The sequence below is a fragment of the Vigna angularis genome, chromosome 11 (genome assembly GCF_016808095.1).
Source record: "Vigna angularis cultivar LongXiaoDou No.4 chromosome 11, ASM1680809v1, whole genome shotgun sequence".
In the NCBI taxonomy this organism is placed as follows: domain Eukaryota; kingdom Viridiplantae; phylum Streptophyta; class Magnoliopsida; order Fabales; family Fabaceae; genus Vigna; species Vigna angularis.
The window spans coordinates 805,720-816,187 of record NC_068980.1 but is presented as its reverse complement, the minus strand read 5'-3'; the positions used below and the strand labels follow the sequence as shown (position 1 = coordinate 816,187).

At 33.5% G+C, this 10,468-nt stretch overlaps 3 protein-coding genes across 6 annotated transcripts; 1 reads left to right on the top strand and 2 right to left on the bottom strand.

Moving 5' to 3' along the window:
- The first annotated feature begins 466 nt into the window (after positions 1 to 466).
- Positions 467 to 2,033, top strand: LOC108333580 (DCC family protein At1g52590, chloroplastic). 4 transcript variants are annotated; one of them, XM_052870714.1, is made up of 5 exons: positions 467 to 747; positions 833 to 908; positions 1,075 to 1,182; positions 1,387 to 1,563; positions 1,665 to 2,033. In XM_052870714.1, the coding sequence occupies exons 1-5, from the start codon at positions 561 to 563 to the stop codon at positions 1,744 to 1,746; spliced, it is 630 nt and encodes a 209-aa protein (XP_052726674.1). In that variant the 5' UTR covers positions 467 to 560; the 3' UTR covers positions 1,747 to 2,033. The 4 variants fall into 4 exon arrangements, with proteins under 4 accessions (XP_052726674.1, XP_052726675.1, XP_052726676.1 ...); XM_052870715.1 differs by having other exon boundaries at positions 472 to 747; positions 851 to 908; XM_052870716.1 differs by having other exon boundaries at positions 473 to 747; positions 1,471 to 1,563.
- A 386-nt stretch (positions 2,034 to 2,419) lies between these two features.
- On the bottom strand, positions 2,420 to 4,206 carry LOC108333761 (RHOMBOID-like protein 5). Its single transcript, XM_017569236.2, has 5 exons — positions 3,932 to 4,206; positions 3,474 to 3,637; positions 3,211 to 3,386; positions 2,883 to 3,139; positions 2,420 to 2,597 (listed from the first exon to the last, which is right to left on the bottom strand). The coding sequence occupies exons 1-5, from the start codon at positions 4,204 to 4,206 to the stop codon at positions 2,519 to 2,521; spliced, it is 951 nt and encodes a 316-aa protein (XP_017424725.2). The 3' UTR covers positions 2,420 to 2,518.
- Positions 4,207 to 4,855: 649 nt separating this feature from the next.
- LOC108333772 (probable polygalacturonase At3g15720) lies at positions 4,856 to 8,879 on the bottom strand. Its single transcript, XM_017569247.2, has 10 exons — positions 8,756 to 8,879; positions 8,478 to 8,600; positions 8,205 to 8,342; positions 7,499 to 7,669; positions 7,348 to 7,371; positions 5,921 to 6,128; positions 5,750 to 5,831; positions 5,513 to 5,621; positions 5,225 to 5,341; positions 4,856 to 5,119 (listed from the first exon to the last, which is right to left on the bottom strand). The coding sequence occupies exons 1-10, from the start codon at positions 8,756 to 8,758 to the stop codon at positions 4,889 to 4,891; spliced, it is 1,206 nt and encodes a 401-aa protein (XP_017424736.1). The 5' UTR covers positions 8,759 to 8,879; the 3' UTR covers positions 4,856 to 4,888.
- Between the last annotated feature and the right edge of the window lie 1,589 nt (positions 8,880 to 10,468).

The window sequence follows — 10,468 nt, the reverse complement described above, 5'->3', positions numbered from 1 at the left end:
AATAACTAAAACCATTTATATTCCTATAAAATCCAATATAATTAGTGCCATTATAATATGTGGCTGTCATGATGCATAGGAGGTGGCACTCACGTACAATCAAATTTACACTGTCGTGTCACCTTCTATAATCAAAGATTTGCCATACAAAACAGAGTAATATAATCAAATTTCTTTAAACCAAAGTTTCATGTCTCATTAGAAAAAAAAATTAAATTTGAATAAATATTATGAAAATACAAGTTTCATATTACAAAAGATTTGACATAATATAATTTTTACATGAGAGATTACCTTTATAAAGTTTGACATTTCTCAATATTTTTAAGAAAAGAACATTACTTCTTTTTTTCATGAACTCTGAAACACTTCTTCTTACCCACGTTGCATTAATATTTTAAATATTACATATTCACTTGTAATATAGCAATTAATCTATTTTATAATAACATCCTTAAAATGAGCCCTTTCTTTAAAACTCAGTTAAAATGGCAAGAATATGGTTTTGTTGAGTTTATCTCGTTTTTCTATTTGCAGGAATTGGTGTGTCTCCGAGTTCAATGGCTCTTCAACTTCCAACACTTTCTGGTTGTGTCATGCGCTTCAACTCAAGCGCATGCTCGATCCCTGGTCGGAAATTTAGCACCTTTGCCACTCTGTCACGACGGCGTAGCGACACAACCAACTGGGCTGAAGCAACTTCCAGTTTCTTCGACCAAGACAAACGACCCATCATGTTGTTTGATGGTAATTAACCCTCTCGCATCTTTTTCTTCGTGCTACCTTTGACTAACAAGTGATTGTTTTCTTCAATGCTAATGTTGGGTGAAAGTTCTTTCTTTTTACACAGGAGTGTGCAACTTGTGCAACGGGGGTGTGAAGTTCGTTCGTGATAACGATCGAAATAAGTATATGATCTATTGTCTCCTTTTTCTTCCTTTGATTACTCTCACATTAAAATTTTATCTTCCATATATGTATAGTGAAGTTGTTTCTTACCCTGGTTAAGAATTCAGAGGGAAAAAGAAGTTGATCAGTAATTTCGTTTGTTTACGGTTTTTTTATGATTGTTAGGACAATTAGGTATGAAGCTCTTCAGAGTGAAGCAGGTAAAATGCTGCTTAGGAGATCAGGAAGAGCTCCTGATGACATCTCAAGTGTTGTACTGGTTGAGAAGGACAGGTACGCTTATTGAAGGTTCAAAAACATTTGTTAAAATTTCAACATTAGTAGCTTTAGCATCTATCTATAATGTTCCATAATCCATTCGGTTGTAAAGAGCTGGTGATAAATAAAGGTTTTTCTTTTTGCCTCAACGATTTTCATCCAAATTAGATCACCATTTCTGTTAAATTTTCCATTATTTTCTCAACTGAATTAATGTAGTTCTGGGGAAAAAGAAATTCATGATTGTAAATTCAAAGAAAGAAGAATTCACGGTGAAACAAATGACTTTCTGGTTGATTCTAGATCCTATATAAAGTCTGAAGCAGTACTGAAGATAATGGAATACATAGACTTGCCATTTCCGCAAATAGCAATTGTTCTTCAATTTGTTCCTCTGTAAGTAGTATTTTTCCCCCCTCTTGTTTTGTGGGTTTTATGGTGTTCTTTAATTGCTTAAGGGCAACAAGCTTGACGATATATGTAATACATGACTGCAGGTTTATCAGAGATTTTGTTTATGACAATGTTGCAAATAACCGTTACACGATTTTTGGTCGTTCTGAATCATGTGAAATATAACATCATCCTGTTATGAGTACAGGGGATAATAGCAACGTGCTAAGTTCAAAAAGTGTGGTTCTTTATAGTTGTAGTCAGATCATGTTGTCTTCAAATCTTTTGAAGCTTCCGTGTATTACTTGTATATGAACTTTACTTATAAATAAATCTTTAACTAGTAAGTGACTGAAGTGTAAAAATGGTGCAGTAAGTTTGCTAGTTATGTAACTACCAGAATAGTGTGCCTGTAAGTTTCTGCATTTCTGCTTTAATAAAGAAAAATATTAAATCAAAGTTTTCTTTCTTTCTATTGGATGAGCTATTAGTTCCACCGCAAAAAAATAAAATAAAATGAAGAACTATATTCATTGTTTTTGGATTCAGTTGTAATAAGATCCAAGAACAGCTGATTCTGGAAGTAAAAGACAGAACAGTTTTGAATAAGTGATGGTAATACACTTGAGCACTATTCAGCACATGGTCAGTATTCAAGAATTTCTTCTATCCATACAAGAAGCTAAGTAGATAAATGCATGTATAGAGTGTCATATATGATCTCAAGCACTGGATTTTAGACTTTTCTTCTGGATCTAGCATAAACAATCATGTACCTCAAAATAAGAAAGAATTTCAAACCAAAATTCTCAGAAGCAATTGCAAATCATGCAGATGTCAAAGGCAAAAGAAAGTGATGCGAAGCTTTCATTATCTGTTTCTGTCTCAAACGCTCCTGAAAGGGAAGCTTTTCACTTTGTAATGCAAACTGAAGAACTGACTGCGCAGTTAGAACCCTTCATCTTGGATAACTCTGTATGAAGGGAAATTTGTCGGCTGCATTTTCTACGTACAGGTTAGCCAGGCAGTATGCAAATCTGTCAAATAACAGTCATTGTATTAGGCTTAGAGATGTTAGGCCAGACATGAAAGCCAACAAACAACCTTAAAAATGAGATTTTTTTATTATAATTTTATTTAAAATTTAATTTTCAAACTTTTTGAGATTTATTTTTAAAAACCTAAAACAGTTAGTACTAAAAATTGAAGCTTTTTTTTTTTCTTGAAGACCTAAAGCAAAGATTTTTCTTGTGTGCACATTGAGTCGATTATGACAATATGCATTGTGAAAGTTGAAAAGCAAGGAAAATTTAACCATTTACCCGAGAATCAAAATGACGAGTGACACGAACAGGTAGAAATATTGATACCATTTGTACTTTGATTTACGTTTCACATCATATCCAGGAGGTATATATTTGCGATTTACGTATCCATATTGAGGGCGCATTAAAAGAACAAAACCGAGGAAATATCCTGTCAAGAAACCTCCGACATGAGCTGAATTGTCCACATGAGGTAGAAATCCAACAGCCAAGTTTAGGCCAACAATGATCAGTAGGCTTGCAAGAGCTGCACACTGAAGCCACCATGGATTAAAACTAAAGAATCCAAATTGGTCTTCCAATGGTGATAGATTATGTAAAGTACCTTATTGGCATAGATACTCCAGTTCGTTAGAAGCTCGGAAAGCATGGCACCCAGAAGACCAAAAAGTGCACCAGATGCACCAACTGATACGGTACTTGACCTATTCTGTTTCAAATGCAAAATGGACAGCAAACTTCCGCCAAAGCTAGAAAGCACATATAAGAGTCCGATTCTAACTGCCAAATCCAAGAGATTAGAATTTAACTAAAGAAAATCACGTTGAGGTTCAATTCAATATGCAAAAATTCAGTAGTATGCCTTACAAAATCCGAATTCCTTCTCAAGCCTAATCCCTATAAAGAGAAGGCTGAACATATTGGCTAGCAAATGCACGACTCCAGCGTGAAGAAACATGCAGGAAAAGAAGCGCCATACTTCTTGTCGCTCCACCACTAGGTCCTCTTCAAGGGCTCCTAACAGCCGCAACCTGCAGAAAGTTAATGCAACAGCCCCAAAAATGAATGAAAAATCAAACATTGTTTTGTTTCTATTTCTTCCCCGTGCATGCATGCATGGTTGGCATTTCTGTTTCAAATTGGCCTTATCTCTAAAACTTTCAACAAACAACGGAGAGAGGAAAAACAATAATCAATTACAATGTCAAAGAGAAAATCATTGTTTCATGCAGATTGTTCAATGTTCATCCATGGTGATAATGATGAATGCAAGAAAGCTTTTGGAGAGAGAGAGCGAGAGGGAGAGAAAAGAGAAAATTTCTCACGTGCGGATGGCAGGGCCAAGGAGAGGGTTTTCCCGGAAGGGTTGGAAGGAGAACCTGCCAAGATATTCAGAGAAAAGGCAAGACTCGTCGTTCAAGTAGGCAGGGCAATCATTTTCGTACATGGTATAGACGAAGCAGGCAATGTTGGCCAAGAAAATGAGTGGCACCAACCATGAGAACCACAGAGGAGGCTGTGGAATGTAGAAATTAGGCGGTGGAGGTGGGGGATATCGCGCCGCCTCTATGTCGGACTGGTGCGGCGGCTTCTTCCCCATGCGGTTGCGATTGCAGGTTGCAACACAGACACCAAAACAAACAATAAAATATGTTGTTGTCTTAGCATGCAATTGCAATGTAACAACCAATCTACCCTCCTTTTGCCTAGTAGTTAAATCAGGTAATATGTTTCCTTCTTATAGAATTCCTTACATTATATTATACCATCCATTACATTATATTATATATATACCTTCAACTTTCTTCTTTTTCTTTTATTCTCATTTGCATCTCAATATCTATTTCGTGGTTGCAAAATAAACACAACTCGAAAGTAGGACAACATTTGATTGGCGTAATGTCTAATCATACGTATCAGTTGACACGTATATGTATTCAGGCATAATATTTTCACACCCTTATATATCATTTCATATGTCTACCCTACAGCTACATATATTATTGTTTTGTTTTAACATCTTATTTATGTTTGAGAAAAATGTGGTTTGTCAACAAACATTTGTCACAATATTATTTAGGATATATAATACTGTCAAGTATATATAATTCTATTTCTTCTGATAACAATACTCAAAACACAGATCTTTTACATGGCTTCCATGATCAAAAGAAAAAGAAAATCCAATAAGCATATATATATATATATATATATATATATATATATATATATATATATATATATGCCAATTCTGAAAACAAGAGATAAATCATTGTGGAAGGCTACTTCAGCAAACACTTCACGGATGGTTTGGTGTGGGTGGCTGTTCCATGTGCATTATGGCAAAAGGAGAAAACTTTCTGCCCTGGAACTGCAGACGTTATGTAAACATGATCAAGCACAATGTTGGAGCATCCCACGTTTTCATCACAGCTCAAGTTGATTGCTTTGTCCGTCAATGATGTTCCAACAATCCCTTTGTAAGTTATATCACTTACCTTGATTGATTCAGTCTTTGAAGAGAAATAAGAGAAAAAACAAAATGGTGTTGGTCAATTATGGAGTAAAATTTTAGTTATGATAAACAGTGAAATTGGTAGGTTATCTTCTTGTGGTACCTTGTTTTGGCAGTCCGATCTATGAGGGCAATAAAACTGGTCAATGATAATGGGGTTATTGGCTCGAACAAACTTAATCTTTTCAAACGAGATCCTCCTGGCAAATCCAGCACCACCCTAATGCAAAATAGAATAATACAAGTCCTATTATTCAACATGATGACAAGTTGCAGAACTCTGCATGGAACCAAACCAATTTAAATTCTCTTCTGGGTTTTCTGGGTAGAGAATCTGAGCTCAGAACGAAAAGATCTCTCATTAATTACATTGTTTTTGTTCGCCAATTACCTGCCATGTCTTGATTCTTACTCCAGTTAATGTTTCAGTCAAAGTACAATTCTCCACATGCACGTCCTCGACAATGTCGGTCTCTCCACGTGTTCCCAATGATCCAATGCTACAAAAATGTGATTTCCTTTTAAGTATAAATCAATCTCACAAAGAAATACCAACATCTTTCATTAAGAGATGATATATAAGATAATTTACATAGTAATATATTTGTATAAAGAAATACCAACTAACCTGATACCATGGCCTGGACCACATGTTATACCAGTTATTCTGATCTTGGAGGATCCAGCACTAATAGCAATGCAATCATCACCTGTAGTTAAATTATGTCATTATGAGAAGTTCAAAGGTTTTACCAAAACTTTTTGGTGCTACGTTTCATGCAGATGTAAAGTTAATTACCTGTTGCTATAAAAGAATTAAGTACTTTAATGTCTTTAGAGCCAGAAATATCAATGCCATCGGTATTAGGGCTATTTCCAGGAGCAACTAGACGCAGGAAAGAGAGGGTGCCTTTCTGGCAGCTTGTTAGAGTCATGTGACTTCTTGCAGGATTAATACTTGTATACCCTTTCAGTTGAAGGCGATTGCATCTATTGAATGTTACTGCCTATGCATCCACAAAGCTGTGCTTATGCTTATAATGAAAATATTTGAGAAAGCAGAGTTGATTTTGCATGTTTGGGCTAAATTTATTAGGTGTAACAAGGAATATGTACAAGGTTAGATTTAGATTTTAGATCTCTCTAATGTGCCTTTTGTGAGGTTTTTAGGAGGGGACACATGAGGAGATTAGATACCAATAAGCTGTAGAGAAATTTATATAAAATTCATCACACCACTCCTAACTTAAAACTTTCACATTTTCGACTTTGCATTTTTGGATCATGTACTGTATCACGTCTGATTAGCCATAAACCGAACAATCGACCATCCAGCGATAATACGACTGGCTAACCGATCGGTTGAACCACAAACAAAGTTAGTCATCAAGAATTATTAGGTTAGCCTAGTTAAGTTATTAGTATATAGACCCTAATTAGACTAGCTCTAATCAGAAACTCATCACAAAAGTCTATAAATATAGGTTTGATATTCAAATAGTTGGTTATTTTTAATACACACTTATTGTCAAATTATTCAAGTATGAAGATAGAAGACAATTTGTGCAAGAAGATTTAACCTCAATTCCACAAACCGAAACAGACCATATAATCGGACTGGTTATACTACCAGCCGAGCTCTCATGCTAACTGGTTATATTACCAATCGAGCTTCATGTTGTCTGTCGAGCTTTCTTACTGTCTGTCGAATTGAATATATTGTTGGCCGAGCTTTCCATGTTTATTAGTAATCTCACTCATTTTTAACTAATATGAGATTTCAACTTACCATGAATTCCTAACACCTTTTTCAAGTATAAATAAAGTGATCCTAACTTGAAGGAAATGAAAGTTGTCACACTTTTTTATGCTAATAATGAGGTAAACTTTAAAGCTGAAAACAACAAAACGTCCAAAACTTAAATTTTGTATAAGCATCAGCAATGATTATCAATTCTGTCTGACAAATTGAAGCACATCAGACTTATGAATTTTAATTTGTTCATGAATGTCATCCTTGCCTTAATTTTTAATGAAAAGCCATCAATATGGGTTTGCTATATAATATAGTGAATCAAGAAATACTTTATCTCCTTAATTATATTAATTTGTTTTTCCAAGAATAAAACAGACAAATTATATCTTTGATTGTGTAATCAGTAAATGCTTGGATCATTATTTAGATAATGAGTAGCAATAAAGAAAGTATGAAGAGCTTTTACTCACTGTTGGTGGACGGCAGGTTGTCCCCTGAAACAGAAAATAAATCATGAAAATTTGGCCTATATTGTTAAATAATAGAATGAGGAATTAACAAGTCAAAACAATAGAGAAAGCAAGAACAAAAGAGAAAGAACACTACTAAATATTTACTTACAGGTTGTGAATTTCCTAAGCAAGGTTGTTGCCACCAGATAGAGCCTCGACCATCAATGGACCCTTTCCCACTTATAATTAAACCATCGATGAATGAGAAGCCAAGCCATGTATTCGTGTGGAATCCAGAATATTCCGGTTTTGTTTTTGGTGCAACAATGTTCCCTGAAAGCTGAGGTCCCACAAAATCTTAAATTTTTACCAAGAAATATGACTCAGTTTAGGATCTTCTCTTATACTGTCTATACAATAATCTATGTATTCTCTACCACATAGTTGATCATTCATAGATGTTAAAGCTAAAACACACTCGAGATGTATACATATCGATATGAGAGAGAAGTGTGTTAAGAGTTACACATTGAGTAAGATAAAACTAATTTATAATATATAATGTTGGAAGTCCCACGTCAACAGGAGAACTAGAGATAAGGTCAATTCATACTTTATAAGTGGGTGCAAACCTCACTCTAAAAGCCGGTTTTGTGGGGTTGAGTTAAACTTAAAGTCCACCTCTAACATATAAGTAGATATAAAACTCGTTTTACAAGTTGATTTTATAAAATTGAATTAGACTTAAAGTCCATTTCTTAATATAGTTTACATGAAAATTGAAACAGTAAAGTTAATGTTTTTTAACCATTTGTAAAGGTTGATGATGGATAGTAGATGGAGAATGAGTATTATGGATTAATAAGAATAAGTACCTGAATGTAGGTGTAATTGGATTTGCATGGACCACTGAATGTAGTAGGCTTCAGCATGAATGTTCGTTTTGCTGGTATGATGAGCTGAGATATGTGTGACTTGCTCTGACAAACGTCTTTCCATGCCTTCAGAAAGGCCTGTTGAAAGTATATGGAAGATTGTGTAAAAGGTATAGATAAGGCTTCAAGAACATGATTTGGAATTGTTTTAGAATGGAAGAAATTAATAATCTGTGAAAACTAAAATTATGAGAGTTCATGATTATGATTTACTGGAGAATCGTTGGTTTGTCCATCTCCAATTGCTCCATATTTCAAAACATTGAAAGTAGTTGTTGTGCTGCTCAATCCAGGTGCAAGAACACTCAGAATGATCAACACTCTGAACAAAAACTCCTGCATGAAATTATCATTTTCCATGACATACAAGACTTTTTTGTTAATGGTGAAAAAACTGTAAGAACTTTATATATACAAATCAAACATCATCAGCGAAGTCACTACAACATATACAAAGTTAACTACAATGTGACATTATGTCAGATTCTGACCATGTTATGTTCAAATCTTCAGTGCTCTTGAAGATTCACAGACTGATATATGCCAGGTACGTACCCAATTTCTTCTGCTATATATAGACTGTAGAATGTAGAATGTGTGTATTTTGAAAGCAGATTTTAGAAGTTAAATTGGCTTAATTTTAGTGATAAAGTTATGTTTGGTTTTACTGATATTGGTTCAGTGCATTAATTGAACTGCACACAATCTAATTGGAAAACACATGGCTTGTGAAGACTAAGACATTGTTTTCACTGTAAGCACATGAAGCAGATGCACCTTTCTACGCTTTCTTCTGAACGAACGTTATGCTCCTTCATTTACACTCAATACTCAATAGTAAACTATGGTAAACACGTCAAAAGAATTGCTAACTTTTGGTTGAAAAGTACCTTCTACTTTGATTTCAAACCACGTTGTTCTTGATAATATATGGAAATACTCTTCTAAATATTTATTTAAATGAAATATAATCACGAACAATTTATTTTACAATATTGAAATATAATTCAAGACTGTAGGTAAAATCTACTGACCTAACATAAAATACTATAAATAATATTAAACATTTTTATTTACTCTTTCGGATGTAAGGTTGATAACTTCTCTTTTACACTTTTGGCATTAGTTTTTTAATGTTGTCTTAGGTTTTTGTTACAATGTTTTTTTACCTATTCTCTCACGCTAGGATTGTTAAACAATTAATTATCATCTTAAATTCACAATAAATATAATTACTTATTTTTTATTTTAATTATATATTTAGATTTCAAAATAAGTTTTTAATTAAAATTGATCCCACTATAGTCAAAAGTCTCTAAATGTGTTTTATCTGTTTTTACTTATTAAATATATTGGATTTGTAATAATAATTTTAATATGTATTTACCCATCAATCAATTATGGAAATGTTGAGTGATCATGACAACATTCTTTTAGGAAAATCTATTAAGAACATTAACCGTTCGATTAACCGTTCGATTAACTGTGTAAATGTTGTCTAAAGTGTAATATGGTATACTTATTATATAAATTATCTTATATATACAATCTAGATGGACTTTTGGACCAAAGACGAAAAACTAAATCACTCTAAATAAAGATTAAACAGTTGAAGGAAATGCATTTTTTTTGTAAGGCTTTGTTCATTTGAATGAATTTGGGAGGGAGTGATTGAGGGGATTTGAGAGGATTTGAAGATACATTTTTTTGTTGTTTATTTGAGTGGATTTGGAGGTAAGTGAGAGTAGATTTGGAAGTAAATTTTTTTAATCTGTCACATCAATCAAATCCTACACTAATTTTCACAAACTTTACTCTTCCAAATCCACTCTGACTTACCTCCAAATCTACTCAAATAAACAACAACAAAATTTACCTTCAAATCCTCTCAAATTTCCTCAGTCACTCTCTTCTAAATCTATTCAAGTGAACAGAACGATCTTTAATATTTGTGAATACTGATGTTGTCCTTGGTTTCTTCTAAAACAAGATTAATAAATGAAAGATGATTTTTTTTTCATTATTTATAAAATAATATGAAAGATATAACGTGAAAAAGAATTTTCCTAATGTTGAAGATGCCCAAATCCACGCTCATTTTAGCTTTGGGTGGAACAATTTGTGATTTGACTTCAATCCAATTATTTAATTTGCACATGGGTCACGATGAATATTATATATTAATTACTTTTCTATTCAAAATC

Bases quoted from the DNA above. Each gene is read 5' to 3' on its own strand.
- LOC108333580 (XM_052870714.1), top strand. From the start codon at position 561: ATGGCTCTTCAACTTCCAACACTTTCTGGTTGTGTCATGCGCTTCAAC. The intron at 748-832 runs GTAATTAACCCT...GTTGGGTGAAAG, and splicing joins ACCCATCATGTTGTTTGATG to TTCTTTCTTTTTACACAGGA. The intron at 1,183-1,386 runs GTACGCTTATTG...GAATTAATGTAG, and splicing joins GTACTGGTTGAGAAGGACAG to TTCTGGGGAAAAAGAAATTC.
- LOC108333761 (XM_017569236.2), bottom strand. From the start codon at position 4,206: ATGGGGAAGAAGCCGCCGCACCAGTCCGACATAGAGGCGGCGCGATAT. The intron at 3,140-3,210 runs GTACTTTACATA...TGGTGGCTTCAG, and splicing joins GGAGTATCTATGCCAATAAG to TGTGCAGCTCTTGCAAGCCT. The intron at 2,598-2,882 runs GTAAATGGTTAA...GTTATTTGACAG, and splicing joins CTCGTCATTTTGATTCTCGG to ATTTGCATACTGCCTGGCTA.
- LOC108333772 (XM_017569247.2), bottom strand. The intron at 7,670-8,204 runs GTACTTATTCTT...GTGGGACCTCAG, and splicing joins CCAATTACACCTACATTCAG to CTTTCAGGGAACATTGTTGC. The intron at 6,129-7,347 runs GTGAGTAAAAGC...GTGGATGCATAG, and splicing joins CAACCTGCCGTCCACCAACA to GCAGTAACATTCAATAGATG.